Below are 20,891 nucleotides of genomic sequence, written 5' to 3' on the forward strand. Positions count from 1 at the left end.
TTTGGCTTTTTCCTCTTCCATCAGCTAGACATAAGGGACTCTCCCACCTTCTGACTGATATATCTATGGATGTGATCTGAGGAGGTGCTGATGGTGGATGACATGGAGGTCTGAGTCATCAGCTCATTCAGCTTGACTTGAGCCCTCTGGCCTTACTCATGCCCTATCTTGGATGCACAGCAGCTACCCTAGAATAGATTGCTATTGGACCCACCTGTCATTTTAATATGAATCATCTGACAAAAACCAGATTTTGATTAAGTTATAGTTTCATAGAAACTTGATGTCCCACAGACAGTAGTTCTCTATCAAGGTCCAGATTTTTATGTCAGCTTTGCCCTAAGGATATATATTTTTATTCTGCTAGTTGAGCTTGCCATAAACTCCATATTCATCTTTCCAACCACTTCATATAATAGAGCCTATCAGTTCATAGGATTCAAGCATCTTGTCTGCTTAACCCTAGACTGCACCTGCACCAGAGCTCTTTCCTGAGTCCCATTCAAAGCTGGCAGCATCACCTGGTATATGGGTCAGGTGAGTATTTCCAAGTTTCAAATATGCATCCTCCAGAACCCAAATATGATTGATTACCAGTTAAAGATACATGCTTAAGTTGCTGACCTCTTAATTTCAAATACATTTTAGATATTCTGCATTTGTACTCGTCTCCCCTCAAAATTACTGTTTTTGATATTGTAAGTCTATCTTTGGGGGTGTGTATGCCTTAACTGCTTATTTTGCATATAAATTGTACTACTTTTGTCTTTTAACCCCTAGCTTTGTGTGTGGATGATTTACTACCTTTACTGTATGTTTGCCTTAGTAGCGAGCTTTTCTATTTCATAGTTTTCTTGTTTCTAGCTGTGGCCTTTTCTTTTCTGCCTAGAGAAGTTCCTTTAGCATTTTTTGTAAAGCTTGTTTGGTGGTGAACTCTTTTAGCTTTTGCTTCTCTGTAAAGCTTTAATTTCTCCGTCAAATCTGAACAAGAGCCTTACTGAGTGTTCTTGGTTATAGGTTTTTCTCTTTCATTACTTTATCATTGCCACTCCCTTCTGGCCTGCAAGGTTTCTGCTGAAAAATCAGCTGATAGCCTTATGGGAGTTCCCTTGTATGTTATTTGTTACTCTTAATATTCTTTTAGTCATTTTGATTGATTGATTACACTGTGTCTGCTGTGTTCCTCTGTGGGTTAATCCTGTATGGAACTCTCCACAATTCCTGGACTTGGGTGACAGTTTCCTTCCCTCAGGTTAGAGAACTTTTCAGCTATTATTTCTTCAAATATTTTCTCAAGCCTTTCTCTTCTCCTTTTGGGACCCTGATCATGCAAATATTAGCGTGCTTTATGTTGTCCCAGAGGTCTCTGAAACTGTCCTCATTTCTCTTCATTCTTTTTTCTTTGTTCAGCAGCAGTGATTTCCACTACTTTGTTTTCCAGCTCATTGATCTGGTCCTCTGCCTCATTTAGTCTATTATTGATACCGTGTAGTGTATTTTTCATGTCAGTTATTGTGTTCTTTAATTCTGTTTGGTTGTTATATTTTCTAATTATTTGTTAAAAATTCTAATTTCTCACTCTGTGCATCCATTCTCCTCACGAGTTCTTTGATCATCTTTATGATCATTACTCCAAATTGTTCCTTGCGTAGATTGCCTATCTATCTCTACATCACTTAGTTGTTCTGCAGTTTTATCTTGTTCCTTTCTCTGAAACATATTCCTTTGTCACTTCATTTTGTCTAAATAGTTACTTGTATTTTTATGTATGTGGTAGGTTGGTTATGTTTGACCTTGGAGAAATGGCCCTCTATAGGAGACAACCTATGCATCCCAGAAGTGCACTCTCCTCTCTTCACCCAAGGGCAGGGGGCCAGCTGGTCCCAGGGTGGTCACTGGCATGCGTCTGTGGACTCAGTCTGAAGGCTGCTGGACTATAGTTTTCTTGCTTCTGGTTTCTGCTCACTGGTGGGTGAAGCTAATCTAGAGACTTCTGAAGGACTGATGCCTGCACCCTGGTGGATGGAGGTGAGTCTTGGTCCTCTGGGGGGCAAGGCGATGTCTAGAGGTGTGTCTACAGGTGGCTGTGTGCTCATGAGGTCTTTAGGAAGCCTGTCGGGTGGCACTGTTTCCAGGAGAGCTCATGCAGATGAACGCTCACTGATAATACCTGCCACCAGTGTCTAAGTCCCCAGGGTGGGCCACAGCTGCACCCCGACTCCCCAGGAGACCCTCTAAGACCATCAGGTATGTCTGGCCCAGGCTCCTGTCAAATTACTGCTTTTGCTCTTGGTCCCAGTGCGCATGAGGTTTTATGTGTACTCTTTTAAGAGTGAAGTCTGTTTTCCCCAATCCTGTGTAGCTTCTGCACTCAAGCCCTGCTGGCCTTCATATCCAAATGCTCTGGGGGCTCCTTTTCCCCAGGCTAGGGGGCCTGATGTGGGACTCAGAACTCTCACTCCTGTGGGAAAATCTCTCTAATTCAATTATGCTCCAGTTGGTGGGTCAACCACCTGGGCGACATGGGATTTGATTATATCATGAATCAGCCCCTCCTATGTGCCTCGTTTTATGTCTTTATGTATCTTTCTGGTAGGTTTCAGTCTTTTTCAACAACGATCCTTCTGCGGAGTGTTGGATTTTGGTGTGCTCCTGAGTGGGGGTGAGCTTAGGGTACTTCTATTCTGCCATCTTGGCCACTCTATAGCTATTTTCTTTATGGTATCAGGGATTACACCAAACATCTTAAAGTTTGAAATAGTAATGGTCAGGAGAAAGTGTCAAGATGGCAGCACAGAAAGACGCGAGCTCACCCCTTCCTACAAAAACACCAAAATCACAACTAACTTCTAAATAGCGACTTACAAAAAATTGCTAGAACAAAAAAGATAACCTACTTTCACAAAGCAAGAAGAAACCACAATGAGACAGTAGGAGGGTGATAAAATCAACTCCCATACTTGCCAGGTGGGCAACGTATAAAGTGGAAAATAATTATACCACAGAAGTTCTCCCACCAGAATGAAAGTCCTGAGGCCCACATCAGGCTTCCCAGCCTTGAGGTCTGGCAACAGGAGGAGGAGACCCCAGAGAATCTGGCTTTGAGAACCGGTAAGGTTTGATCACAGGAATTCCACAGGACTTGGGGAAACAAAAACTCTACTCTTGGAGGGCACACACAAGGCCTCCTGCACACCATGACCCAGGGAAAAAAGCAGTGACTTCGTAAGAGACTGGGCCAAACCCACTTACTAGTATTGGAGGGTCTCCAGCAGAGCCGGGGATGGCTGTGGCCCACTGCAGGGACAAGACACCGGCAGCAGTAGTTCTTGGGAGTACTCATTGGCGTTAACACTCCTGGAGGCCACCATTTTCTCCCAAAAACCTAGCTCCACCCAACAGCCTGTAGGCTCCAGTGCTGGGACACCTTAGGCCAAACAACCAAGGAACAAGACCCAGTTCCACCCACCAGTGGGCAGGAATCAGTCCTTCCCACTGGGAAGCCTGCATAAGCCTCTTAAACAGCATCATCCACCAGAGGGCAGACAGCAGAAGGAAGAAGAACTACAATTCTGGAGCCTGCAGAACAGAAACCTCAATCAAAGTTACACAAAATGACATGGCAGAGGAATGTCCCAGGTGAAGTAACAAAACCCCAGAAGAACAATTAAGTGAATTGGAGATAGCCAATCTACTGGAAAAAGAATTCAGAGTAACGATACTGAAGATGATCCAAGATCTCGGAAAAAGAATGGAGGCACAGATCGAGAGGATACAAGAAATGTTTAACAAAGAACTACCAGAACTAAGGAACAAACAGATGAACAATACAATAACTTAAATGAAAAATACACTAGAAGGAATTGATAGCAGAATAACTGAGGCAGAAAAACTGATAAGTGAGCTGGAAGACATAATGGTGGAAATCACTGCCGCCTAACAGAATAAAGAAAAAAGAATGAAAAGAAATGAAGACAGTATTAGAGACCTCTGGGACAACATTAAAACACCAACATTTGTATTCTAGGGGTCCCAGAAGAACAGAGAAAGGACCTGAGAAAATATTTGAAGAGATAATAGCTGAAAACCTCCCTAATATAGGAAAGGAAGCAGTCACCCAAGTCCAGGAAGTGCAGAGTCCCAAGGAGGAACACACCAAGACACATAGTAATCAAGTTGACAAAAATTAAAGACAAAGAAAAAATATTAAAAGCAACAAGGGAAAAGCAACAAATAACATACAAGGAACTCCCATAAGGTTATCAGCTGATTTCTCAGCAGAAACTCCGCAGGGCAAAAGGGAGTGGCACGATATATTTAAAGTGATGAACGGGAAGAACCTACAACCAAGAATACTCTACCCAGCAAGTTTCTCATTCAGATTCGAAGGAAAAATCAAAAAGCTTTAAAGACAAGCAAAAGCTAAGAGAATTCAGCACCACCAGACCAGCTTTGCAACAAATGCTAAAGGAAATTCTCTAAGCAGAAAAGGCCACAACTAGAAACAAGAAAATTACGATTGGAAAAGCTCACAGCTAAAGGCAAATATATAGTAAAGGTAGGAAATCAGCTGCACACAAATATGATATCAAAACCAGCAACTGTGAGGACAGCACAAATGCAGGATATTGAAAATGCATCTAAAATTAAAAGACCAGCAACTTACAACAATCTTGATTATATATAGATGGCTATATCCAAACCTCATGGTAACTGCAAACCAAAAATCTACGATAGATAAACACACACACAAAAGAAAAAGGAATCCAAACATAACACTAAAATTAGTCATCGAATCACAAGAGAACAAAAGAGGAAGGGAAGAAAGACCTACAAGAACAAATCCAAAACAATTAACAAAATGGCAATAAGAACATACACATTGATAAATACCTTAAATGTAAATGGATTAAATGCTCTGAGCAGAAGACATAAGCTGGCTGAATGGATACAAAAACAAGACCCATATATATGTCTACAAGAGACCCACTTCTGATCTAGCGACACATACAGACTGAAAGTGAGGGGATGGAAAAAAGTATTCCACGCAAGTAGAAATCAAAAGCAAGCTGAAGTAGCAATACTCCTATTAGACAAAATAGGCTTTAAAATAAAGACTTAAAAGAGACAAAGAAGGACACTACATAATGATCAAGACATCAATCCAAGAAGAAGATATAACAATTGTAAATATATATGCACCTAACACAGGAGCACCTCAATATGTAAGGCAAATATTGAGTTGGCCAAAAAGTTCGTTCGCATTTTTGTGTAATACCTTATGGAAAAACCTGAACAAACTTTTTAGCCAACCCAATACTAACATCCATAAAGGGAGAAATCAACAGTAACATAATAACAGTGGGGGACTTTAACACCCCACTTTCATCAATGGACAGGTCATCCAGACAAAATCAAAAAGGAAACACAGGCCTAGATGACACATTAGAGCAGATGGACTTAACTGATATTTACAGGACATTCCATCCAAAAGCAGCAGAATACACATTCTTCTCATGTGCACATAGAACATTCTCCAGGAGTGATCACATGCTGGGCCACAAATCGAGCCCCAGTAAATTTAAGAAAATCTAAATCATATCAAGCATCTTTTCATATCACAATGCCATGAGATTAGAAATCAACTACAAGAAAAAGAAAAAATCTGTAAAAACTACAGACACATGGAGGCTAAACAATGTGCTACTAAACAACCAATGGCTCACTGAAGAAATCAAAGAGGAAACCAAAAAATACCTAGAGACAATCAAAGTGAAAGCATGACAATCCAAAACCTACAGGACACAGTAAAAAGTTCTAAGAGGGAAGTTTATAGCAATATAATCTTACCTCCAGAAACAAGAAAAATCACAAATAAAAAACCTAATGTCACACCTAAAGCAACTAGTGAAAGAAGAACAAAACCCAAAGTTAGTAGAAGGAAAGAAATCATAAAGATCAGAGCAGAAATAAATGAAACAGAAATGAAGAAGAGAAAATATCAATGAAACTAAAAGCTGGTTCTTTGAAAAGATAAATGAAATTGATAAACCTTTAGCAAGACTCATCAAGAAAAAAAAAGGAGAGGGCCCCAATCAATAAAATTAGAAATGGAAAAGAAGTTACAGTGGACACCACAGAAATTCAAAGGATCATAAGAGACTATTATAAGCAAGTATAAGCCAATCAAAATGGACAACCTGGAAGAAATGGACAAGTTCTTAGAAAGGTACAGTCTCCCAAGGCTGAACCAGAAGAAATAAAAATTATGAACAGACCAATCGCAAGTACTGAAATTGAAACTGTGATTTTAACAAACAAAACTCCAGGATCAGATGGCTTCACAGTCAAATTCTATCAAACATTTAGAGAAGAGTTACACCTATCCTTCTGAAACTATTCCAAAAAATCACAGAGGAAGGAATACTCCCAAACTCATTTTATGAGGCCACCATCACCCTGATACCAAAACAAGTTAAAGATTCTTTTTGAAAGTTACAGGCGAGCTATCACTGATGAACACGGACGCAAAAGTCCTCAACAAAATACTAGCAATCTGAATCCAACAATATATTGAAAGGATCATACACCATGATCAAGTGGGATTTATCCCAGGGATTCAAGGATTTTTCAATACCCGCAAATCAATCAGTGTGACACACCTCATCAACAAATCAAAGAACAAAAGCCACATGACCATCTCAGTATGTGCAGAGAAAGCTTTTGAAAAAGTTCAACACCGATTTATGATAAAAACTCTCCAGCAAGTGGGCATAGAGGGAACATACCTCAACATAATGAAGACCATGTATGACAAACCTACAGCTAACATCATACTCAACAGTGAAAAAGCTGAAAGCATTTCCTCTAAGATCAGGAACAAGACAAGGATGTCCTCTCTCACCACTATTATTGAACACAGGTTTGGAAGTCCTAGTCAAGGCAATCAGAGAAGAAAAATAAAAGGAATCCAAATTGGAAAAGAAAAAGTAAAACTGCCACTGTTTGCAGATGACACGAAACTATACATAGAAAATCCGAAAGATGCTTCCAGAAAACTACTAGAGCTCATCAATAAATTCAGTAAAGTTTCAGGATAAAAAATTAATAAGCAGAAATCTGTTGCACTAACAATGAAAGATCAAAACGAGAAGTTAAAGAAACAATCCCATTTACCATTTCATCAGAAAGAATAAAATATCTATGAATAACCTACCTAAGGAAACAAAAGACCTGTACTCCGAAAACTATAAGACACTGATGAAAGAAGTCGAAGGTGGCACAAAGAGATGGAAAGATATACCATGTTCTTGGATTGGAGGAATCAATACTGTCAAAATGACTATACTACCTGAGGCAATCTACAGATTCAATGCAATCGCTATCAAATTACCAGTGGCACTTTTCACAGAACTAGAACAAAACAATCTAAAACTTTGGAGACACAAAAGACCCTGCATAGCCAAAGCAATCATGAGAAAGAAAAACGGTGCTGGAAGAACCAGCAGATTAGACTAACCAGATTAGTCTCCAAAATTTACAAACAGCACAGTGTCAAAAAAACAAACAACCCAATCAAAAACTGGGCAGAAGACCTAAATAGACATTTCTGCAAAGACGACTTACAGGTGGTCAGGAGGCACATGAAAAGATGCTCAACACCACTAATTATCAGAGACATGCAAATCAAAACTACAATGAGTTATCACCTCACAACAGTCAGAATGGCCATCACCAAAAAATCTACAAACAATAAATGCTGGAGAGGCTGTGGAGAAAAGGGAACCCTCCTGCACTGTTGGTGGGAATGTAAATTGATACAGCCACTATGGAGAACTGTATGGATGTTCTTTATAAAACTAAACATAGAGCTACCATAGGATCCAGCAATCCCACTCCTGGGCATATATCTGGAGAAAAAACTTAGTTCAAAAGGATAGATGCTCCCCAGTGTTCATTGCAGCACTGTTTACAACAGCCAGGAATTGGAAGCAACCTGAATGTCCATCGACAGCTGAATGGATAAAGAAGATGTGGTACATATTACTCAGACATTAAAAAGAATGAAATAATACCATTTGCAGCAACAGGGATGGACATGGAGATTATCATACTAAGTGAAGTAAGTACAGAGAAAGACAATAGCACTTACATGCGGAATCTTAAAAAAGAAAAAAATGATACAAATGAACTTATTTACAAAACAGAAACAGACTCACAGACTTAGAGAACAAACTTATGATTACCAGGGAGTGGAAGGGTGGGGGGGAGGGATAGACTGGGAATTTGGGATTGACATGTACACACTGCTGTATTTCAAATAGGTAACCCAAAAAGGACCTACTGTATAGCACAGGGAACTCTGCTCAGTATTCTGTAATAACCTAAATGGGAAAAGAATCTGAAAAAGAATAAATACATGTATATGTATAACTGAATCACTTTGCTGTACACCTGAAATTAACACAACATTGTTAATCAACTATACTCCAATATAAAATAAAAATTTTTAAATCTTAAAGTTAAAATAATCTATTTTAAATGAACTTAAATTCAATTGCATACAAAAAACTGTTTCATGTCTCCACTCTTCCAGTTATTGATGTCACAAATTACATATTTTTATATTGTGTGCCCGTAACATAGATTTGCTATAATACATTCATCTTTTGAACTCTATACCATAATTAAAAGTGATTTATGTACCAACACTACAATAATACCACAGTATCCTCTATTTGTCTATATACTCACCTTTACCAGAGAGCTTTATATTTTCATATGGTCCCATGCTGTTGTCAGGCATCCTTTCATTTCAAGTCAAAGCACTTCCTTTAGCATTTCTTACAGGGCAAGTCCAGTGGTGAGGAAATCCTTCAGCTTTTGTCTATCTAGGAAAGCTTTGTTTTCTCCTTCCCATTTGAACAACAGCTCTGCAATATGATATAATATTCTTGGTGTTTTTTCATTCAATGCTTTGAAAATCTCATCGCGCTCCCTTCTGACCACTAAGGTTTCTACTGAGAAATCTGCTGATCATCTTACAGCAGCTCCCTTTTACAAGTCACTTTTCTCATGCTGCTTTCAAGATCCACTCTTTGTCTCTGAGTTTGATTATATGTCTCAATGTGACTCTCTTTGGTTTTATTATTTGGAATTTGTTAAATTTCTTGCATTTCTATGTCCATTTCTTTCCTCAAATTGGTGATGTTTTCAGCCATAATTTCTTCAGATAGGCTTATCAGTCTGCTATTTCTGCCATAACAAAATACCACAGAGTAGGTGTCTTAAATTTATTTTCTCACAGTTCTAGAGGCACTAAGTCCAAGATTAAGGTGTTGTCAAGGTTGGTTTCTAGTGAACCCTCTTCTTGGCTTGTAGACAGCTGCTTTCGTACTGTGTCCTCAGATGGCCTTTCCTGTGTGTACAGCAGAGCTCACTGGGGTTTTTTCCTTTTTGTATAAGGACACCACCTTATGACCTCAGTTAACCTTAATTATCTCCTTTAAGGCCCCATCTCCAAACACAGTGACATCAAGAGATTAGGGCTCAAAATATGAATGGGGCAGTACACAGTTTGGTTCATAACATTCTGCCTCCTGACCCCCAAAAGTTCATGTTCTTCTCACATGAAAAATACATACACCACATCCCAACAGCCCCAAAGTTTTAACCCATTCCAGTATCAATTCCAAGTCCAAAGTCTCATCTAGATATCATCTCAACAGGTATAGGAGAGATTTTAGGAACAATTCATCTGGAGACAAAATTTCTCTCCAGCTTTGAACCTGTTAAACTAGACAGGTTATCTGCTTACAAAATACAGTGATGGGACAGGCATAGGATAGGCATTCCCATGCCAAAAGGAGGAAACTGGGAAACAGAAAATGGTGCTGTGTCCCCCAAAGGACAAAAACCTAGCAATGCATATTCCACTAGACCTTAAGGCTCAAAGAGAATCCTCTCTTGCTGGGTGTTCTACCCTCCAGGCCCACTGGGAAGGCAAAATCTCCCCCACACCCCTGAGCAGTAGCCCCACGCCTGCGGCTCTCTGCAGCAGCAGCCTGGTTTGTAGAAACTGAGGAAGTGGCTCCACTCTCTGAAACCGAGGAGGAAACAGCCTTGTTCACTGGGCCTGTATGCACTGGATCTGTGGCAGGTGTGGCGGCCCTGATGATCTCTGAATTGCCTTTGGGGTCATTATTCCCTTTCCTTGAAAGGATGAAGTTGTATGCAGCTAAATAGCTTCATGGTCTGCTGACACTAAAACAAAGAAGTCTGAAAGCCTTGCTTTCTTTCGTCTCCTTTTCTGCTGGTATAATCCCACCTCTATTCCTGGCTTCAGTTGAGATGGCTGATTAAATCCATGAGTAATCTCTATGGAGTGACTGTCCAGCCACACCCTTGGGGTTCTCTCCAGAACACACTTTCTCATTTTTTTGCAATACTGACAGGTTGAGAATTTTTTAATCTTCAAGTTTTGATTTATTTTTGCTTATAGTTCCTTCAAATCAATCTAGACTTCTTCTAGCATGCACCTCAAAACTCCTCCAGCTTTGACCCATCACCTCATTCTAAAAGCACTTCCAGATTTCTAGGTATTTGTAATAACAGCACCCCACATCTTGGTACCAAAATCAGTATTAGTCTGCTAGGGCTGCCATAACAAAATACCACAGACTGGGTTGCTTAAACAACAAAAATGCATTTTCTCACAGTTCTAGAGGCAAAAAGTCCAAGATCAAGGTGCCATCAGGGTTGGTTTCTGTCCTCTATTCCTGGCTTGCAAGGAGCTGTCTTCTCACTGTATCCTCACATGGCCTTTCCTCGGGGCTCATACAAAGAGAGAGAAAACTCTGTTTCTTCTTCTTCTAAGAACAATCAGTTCTAAAAGATTAGTGCTCTTATCCTCATGACCTCATTTAATCATAATTACCTTCTTAAAGGCCCCACCTTCAAATACAGTCACACTGGGGGTTAGGGCTTCAAACAGGAATTTGTGGAGGTAGGGGGCACAATTCAGTCCATGACAGATCCTCTGCCTTCTTCTCTCCTCATTTCAGGACTCCTACAAAGCATATGTCCACTTGATGGTGCCCCCTAAATCCCTTCATTTTTCTTCATTCTTTTTTCTTTTTGTCCCCGAGTTGGTCACTTGAAATGGCCTATCTTCCAGTTCACTGATCCATTCGTTCTTCTTCCTGGTCCCAGTGTGCTGTTGAACCATCTAGTGAATTTTTAATTCAGTTAAAGTATTTATCAGCTCCAGAATCTGTTTGATTCCTTTTTATAGTTTGTCTCTTTGTGACTGTCTCATTTTGTTCATGCACTGATTACCTCATTGCATTTACTTTTCTATTTGAGCATCTATAATACTTTTATTTTGAATTATACGTCACAGATCTCTGTTTCCGTTTTCTGGAGATTATTTTTTTTCCTTTGCACATGTTTCCCTGTTAGTTTTTATGCCTTCTGTTGAAATGTAGGCATTTGAAAGAACATCCAGCTCTCCCAATCTTTGCAGACTAGCTACATACAAGGGGACACCTTCAACCTTAGTGTACTGTTGGTGGAAATGTAAATTGGTACATACACGATGGAAAACAGTATGGAGGTTCCTCAAAAAATTAAAAATATAATTACTATATGACCCAGCAATCCCACTTCTGGGTATATATCCAAAGGGAATAAAAACAGGACATCCAAAAGATAGAACAGTACCATGTTCATTGCAGCATTATTCACAATAGATAAAATACGGAAACAACCTAAGTCTCCATCAACAGATGAATGGATAAAGAAGGTGTGGGGGCCGTGAGAAAGAATGAAGTCCTGCTATTTGTGATAACACGGACAAACCGTAAGGGCATTATGCTAAGTAAGGCAAGTCAGACAGAGAAAGACAAATACCATATGATCTCACTCATATTTGGAACTTGAAAAGCCTAACTCATAGAAATAGAAAGTACAATGGTGTTTACCAGGGACTGAGGGTAGGGGAACTGGGGAGATGTTGTTTAAGGGTATAAACTTGCAACTAGTAGATGAATAAATTTTGGAGATCTAATGCACTATAGTGATTGTACTCAGTAATACTATATTATAAACTTCTAAGTTGCTAAGAGACCAGATCTTAATTGTCCTCACTTCAAAAAGAAATAATTATGTGGTGTGACAGTGGTGTTAGCTAACACTGCAGTGGTAATCATATTGCAATATATAAATCAACACATTGTATACCTTAAACTTATACCATGTTGTATGTCAATTATATTTCACTTTTTAAAGGAGATATCACAAGGAAACTTAGAAAATATCTAGAGACAAATGAAAACACAACATTGCAAAAATTATGGAATGCAGTTAAATAGTGTTGAGGGAAATTTACAGCTGCAAATTCTTACGTTGACAAGGATTACAAAACCAACAATCTAACTTTATATATTAATAAAACTAGTAAAAGAAGAACAAATTAACCCAAAGCTAGCAGAAGGAAAGAAATAATATAGATTAGAGCAGAGATAAACAGAGAATAGTAAAACAGTAGAGAAAATCAATAAAACGAAGATTGGCTGTTGGAGAAGATCAACAAAATTGACAAAACTTTATTAGCTAGATAAGCTAAGAAGAAAACAGAGAAGACCCAAATTACTAAAATTAAACATGAAGAGGGGACACTACAACTGATGCTACAGAAATAAAAAGGAATGTAAGAGAATACTATGAACAATTATATGGCAACAAATTGGGTAATCTAGAAAATGGAAAAATTCCTAGAAACATACAACCTGTCCACATTGAATCTGGAAAAAAATTAAAAATCTAAACAAAACTGTAACTAATAAGGAAATTGAAGCAGTAATCAAAAACTTCCCAACAAAGAAAACTCCAGGGGGCTTCCCTGGTGGCGCAGTGGTTGAGAGTCCACCTGCTGATGCAGGGGACATGGGTTCGTGCCCCGGTCCAGGAAGATCCCACATGCCGCGGAGCGGCTGGGCCCGTGAACCATGGCCGCTGAGCCTGCGCGTCCGGAGCCTGTGCTCCGCAACGGGAGAGGCCACAACAGTGAGAGGCCCGCGTACCACAAAAAAAAAAAGAAAAAGAAAACTCCAGGACCAGACAGCTTCACTGGTGAATTCTACCAAACATTTAATGAAGAATTAACACAAATCCTCCTCAAATTCTTCAAAAAGAAAGTAAAGAGGTAATGCATCTTAACTAATTATATGACTAAAAAGACCAGTATCCCTGATGAATACTGATGTAAAAGTACTCAACAAAATGCTAGCAAAATGAATTCAATAACATATTAAAAGAATTATATATTAGGACCAATTAAAACTTATTCCTGGGATGCAAGGATGTTTCAGCACATGAACATCAATCAGTGTGATAAACCATATTAATAACAAAATGCAGGACAAAAACCACATGAGCATCTCAACAGATGCAGAAAAAGCAGCTGACAAAATTCAACATCCTTTCATGATAAAGATACTCAACAAACTGCATTTATAAGAAATATATCTTGACATAACTAAGGCCATATGTGACAAACCCACAGCTAACATATACTCAGTGGTGAAAAGTTTAAAGCTTTTTTATCTGAGATCAAGAATAAGAATGCCCACTCTCACCACTCTTATTTAACAAAGTACTAAAAGACCTAGCCAGAGGAATCAGGCAAGAAATTAAAACAGATGGCATGCAAATCAGAAAGGAAGAAGTAAAACTGTCTACTTAGAGATGACATGATCTTATATATAGAAAATCCTAAAGACTCCACCGAACTAGTAAGTGAATTCAGGAAAGTTACAGGATAAAAAAAATCAACATAAAAAAATCGGTGGCATTTCTATTCATTAATAACAAATTATCCAAAAATTAAAGAAAGAAAGCAAATTCATTTATAACATTGGAAACAATACAATACTTTGGAATAAATGTAACCAAGGAGGTGAAAGATCTGTACACTGCAAACTGTAATACACTGGTGAAAGAAATTAAAAACAACACAAATAAATGAAAAGATATACTGTTTTCATGAACTGGAAGAATTAATATTGTTAAAATATCCAGACAACCCAAAGTAATCTATAGATTCAATGCAGTCTCCATCAAGATTCCAATGGCATGTTCTACAGAAAAGAAAAAAAAAAACTCAAATTCTTATGGAACCACAAAAGACTGAATAGCCAAAGCAATCCTGAGAAAGAAGAATAAAGCTGGAAGCATCACACTTCCTGATTTCAAAGTATACTACAAATACTATATAGTATTCCAAGTGGAATGGTACTGGCATAAAAAGACCAATGGAACAGAATCAAGAGCCCAGAAATACATCATCACATATACTGTCAAGTAGTATCTGACAAAAGCGCCAAGAATACTCAATGGAAAAAAGACAGTCTCTCCGATAAATGCTGGTGGAAATACTGGATATTCACAAGCAAAAGAATGAAACTGGACTCCTGTCTTCCACCACTCAAAAATGAACTTGAAGTGGATTAACAACTTAAATGTAAGACCTTAAACCATAAAACTCCTAGAAGAAAACAAAGGGGAAAAGTTCCTTGGCACTGGTCTTGGCAATAATTTTACGGATTATACTTTATGACAACTACAGTATAAGCAACAAAAGCAAAAAGATAATAAGTGGGACTACAACCAACTGTAAAGCTTCTGCACGGTGAAAGAAACAACAATATGAAAAGGCAACCAACAGAATGGGAGAAAAATATCTGCAAACCGTGTATCTGATAAGCAGTTAATATCCAGAATACATAAAGAACTCATGTAACTCCACGGCCAAAAATGGACAGGTAAAAAAATAAACTAATCCATTTAAAAATGAGCAGAAGACCTGAATAGACGTTTTTTCAAAAAGAGATTCAAATTGCCAAAGGTACATGAAATGTGGTCATCATCACCAATCATCAGGGAAATGCAAATCAAAGCCACAGTGAGACAGAGATCAAGACAGCAGAGCAGGACGTCAAGCCTACCTCCCCTTCAGTTTTAAACAAATCAAAAATACAACTATATGTGGAGCAACTCTTGCTGAAAATGACCTGGAGACTGGCAGAACGGCTCTTCTACAACCAAGGACGTAAAGAAAGATCTACACAGAGTCTGGTTCCAGACTGGGGGGTAGGGGGTGAGAAGTGATCTGGTCAGGTCCCGCACCCTTGGCAGGGGACCCAGAAGAGGAGGGGGTTATCACCAGCACTGGGATCCTCCCTGGGGAGGGTTTGGAGCCACATATTAGGAACCCCAACCCTGGGGTACAGTACTGGGAAGAGGAACCCCCTTAGCTGGTTTGAAAATCCGTGGCACTTACAGGGGTGTAAGAAACCAAGGCTCTGCTTTTGAAGAGTACATGCACAGACCCACTTACTCTCAGTCACAGGCACAAAGGCAGCAGACTGAAGACTGCCTGGGGCCCTGGCCAGCTTGCAAGGACCCCTCCAGCATGGTCCACGTACCAGGCTCCTGTTCCAGCCCCTCTTTCCCCAGCACTGCTCCCCACTAAGGTGGAGGCTGCCATTGCCAACAAGAGTGTGCACACTTGGAGAGATGCCAGCCCTGCCTCTGAACAGGTTGGAGACAGCCACTGCCAGCCTGTGCTTTGGTGCATACACTCAGGAGGAAGTGAGGCTAGCTCCAGGGCACCAGTCCCTATGCACACTTGGGAGGGGGTAGGGCCAGCTCAGAGGTGGGCACCAACCCAGCCTCTAACCAAGGCATACCTACTGGGTGAAAAAGTGAAACCAGCACAGAAGTGAAGCCCCAAGCCCTCAGGCCCTGGCCACAACCCTAACCAAGGAGGAGACTACCATCACACCAGGAGAAACCCAGCTCCGTCAGGGGTTCTGCTCCAGCCTCTTGGGCCCCCATCCGATAGGGCTGTAACAGCCACTGAGCAGAGAAGCCCGGCTTGCACCTGGCTCTAGCTCTAGCCCCTCCAACTCCAGCCCCACCTCCCACCAGGGTGGTGGCTGCCAGCACACCCCTAGGGAAGACGCAGCCTGTGTTCACTTTAGATCCAGTTCGCACCAAATCTGCTGGGTACATGCAGACTACATAGGGACATTCACAGAAGGACACATCTTCAAGACCAGGATAGGTAACGGTTTCACTTGATTTCATAGAGACAGAAAAATTAAAATGAAAAGACAGAGGAATATGTTTCAAATGAAAGAATGAAAAAAAGCCCTTGAAAACAAACCCTAATGAAACAGAGAGAAATAATTTACCTGAAAAAGAGTTCAAAGCAATGGTAAAAGAATGCTAACTGAACTTGGGAAAAGAATAGACGAACACTGTGAGAATTTTAACAAAAGAACTAGAAAATATAAAAAAGAACATGTAAGAGCTGAAGTGTACACTAGTAGGAATTAAGAGCAGATTAGGTGATACAGAAGAATACATACGCAATCTGGAACACAGACTAATGGAAATCACCCAATCAGAAAAGCAAAAAGAATAACAAATAAAAAAAGTAAGGATAGCTTAAGGGGCCTCTGAGACAGCTTCAAGTGTACTAACATTCACATTACAGAAGTCCCAGAAGGAAAAGAGAGAAAGGGGTTGGACACGTGTTGGATATTATAAGCTGAAAACTTCCCAAACCTGAAGGAGGAAATACTTCCAAGTACAGGAAGCACAGAGAATCTCAAACAAGGTGAACCCAAAGAGACCCACACCAAGACATATCATAATTAAAATGGCAAAAGTCAGAGATAATTTTAATGGCAGCAAGAGAAGGGAACGACATAAAACTATCACATTTTTCTGCAGAAACGTTTCAAGTGCTGAAAGAGAAAAACCACAACCTAGGATACTCTACCCATCAAGGTAGGAAGGCAGAGTGTATCACTGCAAATGCTGCTAGGTAGGTAGTAGTGGTAACTCAGGGAGATGAATCCCACCTATTCAACAAATACGGTCACCTACTTACTTCATGACAGACGTTGTTCTAGGGATTCAATGATGAATCAAAACACACAGGGTCCTATATTCTTGGAGCTATCAAATCTAGGGATAAGACAGAAACATCAACTACAAAGGACCTGTGGGAGGATTGAGGATGTGAAGGTGGAGATGGAAATGGGGGCGTCGGGACAATACAGTCAAATCCATGTTTTAAAATGGTTGCCGAGGGGCCAGTTACTTAGCTACTGAAGGAGACCTGAATGTTGGTCTATCGCCCAGGAATAATTCTGATCAGTAAGCAACATTAACATAACATTGTTATCAATAAGTAACATCAACAACATATCACCTACTACACATTAAATTGAAGACAAGGCTGTCTTCTAACAGTTCTATAAACTATTACAGTAATGAATAAAATTATGGGATTTAAATATTCAGAACAGTGTTTTCCTCTCACAAAGTGATCCTTAATTAACTCTTGTTTAATATACCAGTCTATTTTAGAATTAGTCCTGAGACCAAAAAACCCAGAGTAGGTAGAATACAAGTAAAATTAAATGAAATACCACTAAATACTTTCGTGGAAACTCTATATCCTTGAAAAATTCATGTAAGATCTTAACATAGTTAAAATCCAGTGAAGACTTAGAGAGATTGTAGAAGGAAATTAAATAGAAAGAAAGTTACTACCTGTGGATTTAACTAATATATGTCTTGTGATTCACCCTAGCATTTTGTACATTTTGATATGTATGACAACTTACCACGCTCACAGTGGTGGAGGCTTAATGGGCTATCTAATCTAATCCAGCCTCAAAATCTGCTCCCATGGATCACTCACTCAGAAGCCACTTCCACATCTGCCTAAATTCTCAAGAGAATCCTGGGGAGTGAGAGCTGTCCGGAGAGCCAGTGGACTGTCTGTATAGGCTCCACAAGAGTCCTGGAGATACTTGCTGTTTCTGAACTCCTATGAACTTATTAGGTCAGAAATAACTTAAGTTTTCAAGGACACAGGCAAAAAAACAAAGACAAATGGCCTCTATTCAATAAGGTTACCTCTCAAACTCTAGTAAGCAACAGAGGAGCGGGAAAAAGACAATTCCAAAATCAGAAGTTGACCACAGTGCTTTTTAACTAGTATGATGAAGTGTTCTTGTGGCTCAAGGTCTCATCTGGGCGTGTTTATCAAAGAATTTATAAAGTTATCCTCTGCAAAAGAGTAAGAAAACTTTGTAAAATGTCAGAGAATCACTGCAAAATATGCCACTATTGACACTTAGGCATGATACCTAACATTTCATAAATTTTCAGAATACGGAGTTTGAATGAAAAAAAAATTTACAACTGTCATTTTCTTTCAGGACTCATTAACTTTTGGAAAGCACTTCACTGGAGGTCAAAATGTACTATTTGCTAGGAAAATAAAAAATATTTTAGTGACAAAGTTCTGTGTGGTTTCAAAGCTAATTATCAATCTCTTAGACTGTGTTTTGAAACTGCCAGTTTTAAGCCTAAAATTATTCAAATGCCAATGCTGTTATGGTCAGCATGAGAAATAAATTCTATACAATTCTCCAGCTTCCAAATAAAAGGATTTCTATAGTCAGAAAATCTGTTTATAAATTATAATATAAAATTAAAAATTCACCATATTTCAGCATCAAAAGCATATGCCAGGAAAAAGAATCATGTATTGAATGTAACAGAAAATAGGCTCTGTTCCTATTTATAAAAAATCTCATTATAAAAGCAAACTTGTGGAGCAGAAATATGGTATTCAGTTCATCGGGTTATGCCTCAGGTGTAAGGAAATGCGTTGAACCAAGCGGCAGTGTGGGTGGTGGGAATGGAAAATGAAACAGGTGAAATGGATAGTTCATGAAAGAGGTTAATTTTCCTCATAAAGATGTATAATTCTCAACTGAAAGATGATTTAGTCTAAGCCAGGAAATACATTTAAGTGGAACAGGTAAAAAAGATACCAATTTTTTTAAATGGGAGGGGCACTGCAAATGTGAGAGGCTGGTAAAGTTGAAACTTTTACCACAATCCTCTCCCCAAATCTCTGACACTTATTGTATTGCTCCAGGAAGGGATATATTTCTTTCAATAAGCTTCACACAAGTATTTTTTATGGATACATATACTTTCTAACATAAATAAACCAAAGCCAAATGAAAATAGAAACTTATCAGAAACATAACAATTCCTTGTCTATATCTTAAATAAAATGATATAATTTCCAGCTTCTAGTTAATAGCTCTAAGAGGATGTTCATAAAGAGTTAATTCTGCTTAATATAGGGATGAAACCTATCTCCTAGGGAGGTAAGAGAAGGGTGGGGAGAGAAGGGGATTTATCCAGTATTATATAGAGAGCCCAAAGACAGTCTGAAATTTTATTTTACCATCTCTCTCCTCCTTCCTTCCCTTCCTTCTTTCCTTCTCTCTTTTAGTCTAAGTAAAAACCCAATGACCAGGAATTTTCTGTCAATCATCTCTTTAAGCTATAAAAATTTTAGGCACACAAACTGACAAAATATATAAAACCCAAACATCCAATTTAAATATTTTAGGCATTTTTATTTAATAAATAACTTCAGTAAATAGCATTGTAAAAAGTGAACTGTTAAAATTAAAAGGCACTTAAAATAAGAATGTGACTAGTATGAAACCAAACAGGAAATTCAAACAGTGAGAAGTAAATATACAGTGGTCTGTTACATCACTAATTGAAATTAAGAACTGCTTAACTGATGGCTGTTGCATAAGCCATAGTACAATTTCACATGGTCATTAAAAAGGCAAATGTACAGCTAAAACATCAATGAAAAAGTACTGATAACAAAAAAGTCTTACCCAAAACTGCAAACAAAAAATACATTAAAAGATTAGAAGAGGTGATAAAAAGCACCAGGCTTTAAACAAAATAAAATGAATAAAATAAAATAAATTCACCCAGAGGTCCCCAATTCAGCAAATACTATGTAAATTAAGGCCTTTATATAAATCAAGAACTTTTTTTTGCAGAAAATTCCCCAATACTTTTAAACAAGGCTTGAATTTAAAAAAAGAAGGCATAAAAGTTACCAAGATTAAGTAACTCTTGAAATGGCACACAGGTTTTAAAGCTATGTTTTCCCTTCCTAACTCTCTGACTTTTCCCATGGCCTTTGTAGATCAAACATTTCATTATTTTACACAAGCAACTCCCAACATACTCATCTTTCAGATACATCATGTCATCAGTCATGTCTAACAAGGAAAATAACAAAATAATAAATTTAAAACAATTCTAAACTAGCTAGAAGGACATTCACTTTGGATTCTGTATAACTGAAAAGTGACATATCTGCAAAGCAAGAAATCAGTTTTAATACTTAAGAGAAACTCTCATCATACTCATTATTTTAACTACTGTCCTTTCAATCACTCTAGAAATATTGCTTAATCCACTAAGAGCTGGATTTCAACAGTCCAGGAGGAAAAGGTCAAAAAGGCACAATTCAACCTTAGATGATATGGATAACCATCCTGTCTCAAGTCTTCTGTCAGTCCCTGGCATTGATTATAACATTATTTTCAAAATAATAAAAAAAATTTCAAATTATACATATTGTACATTTTCAGAACCTGCCCAAGAGAGAACCACAGCAACACTACCCTAAAACTACCTTACTGTGGGTGTGGAATTACTACTTTGCACTCAGTGTTGTGGATACGCACTGGCAGCGCTCATTTTCCCTCATACTTCGGATTGACAACAGTTGTCACAGCACTCTTATAAATAGGATTTTCACCCTAAAAAAAAGAAAAGTTATCAGTCACTCTACTGAAGTCATGTAACATTATTTATAAGACAATATTAAAAGTAAAGATCGTTTTCATAAGTCATTTCCATTTTACCTGTCCAGGCATCACACTGAATTTTTTAAAAGGCATTAAAAAGTT

At 38.6% G+C, this 20,891-nt stretch overlaps 2 protein-coding genes across 3 annotated transcripts in view; one reads left to right on the forward strand and one right to left on the reverse strand.

Moving 5' to 3' along the window:
• The window catches only part of CCDC7 (coiled-coil domain containing 7), a 326,255-nt gene extending 306,362 nt beyond the window's left edge, over window positions 1-19,893 (forward strand). The window contains exons 44-45 of the mRNA XM_089906460.1: window positions 467-537; window positions 1,778-19,893. The gene's annotated coding sequence lies outside the window, so the exon portion shown is untranslated. The remainder of the gene's footprint in view (window positions 1-466; window positions 538-1,777) is intronic.
• ITGB1 (integrin subunit beta 1) overlaps window positions 19,498-20,891 on the reverse strand; it is a 77,151-nt gene continuing 75,757 nt past the window's right edge. For both annotated transcript variants that reach the window (XM_022580451.2, XM_022580449.3), the window contains exon 16: window positions 19,498-20,741. In XM_022580451.2, coding sequence (XP_022436159.1) covers window positions 20,676-20,741 — 66 coding nt within the window. In that variant the 3' untranslated portion in view covers window positions 19,498-20,675. The remainder of the gene's footprint in view (window positions 20,742-20,891) is intronic.

The sequence above is a fragment of the Delphinapterus leucas genome, chromosome 2 (assembly GCF_059928025.1).
Source record: "Delphinapterus leucas isolate spDelLeu-1000000601 "Yukka" chromosome 2, BTC_Dleu_Yukka2, whole genome shotgun sequence".
Taxonomy (NCBI): Eukaryota; Metazoa; Chordata; class Mammalia; order Artiodactyla; family Monodontidae; genus Delphinapterus; species Delphinapterus leucas.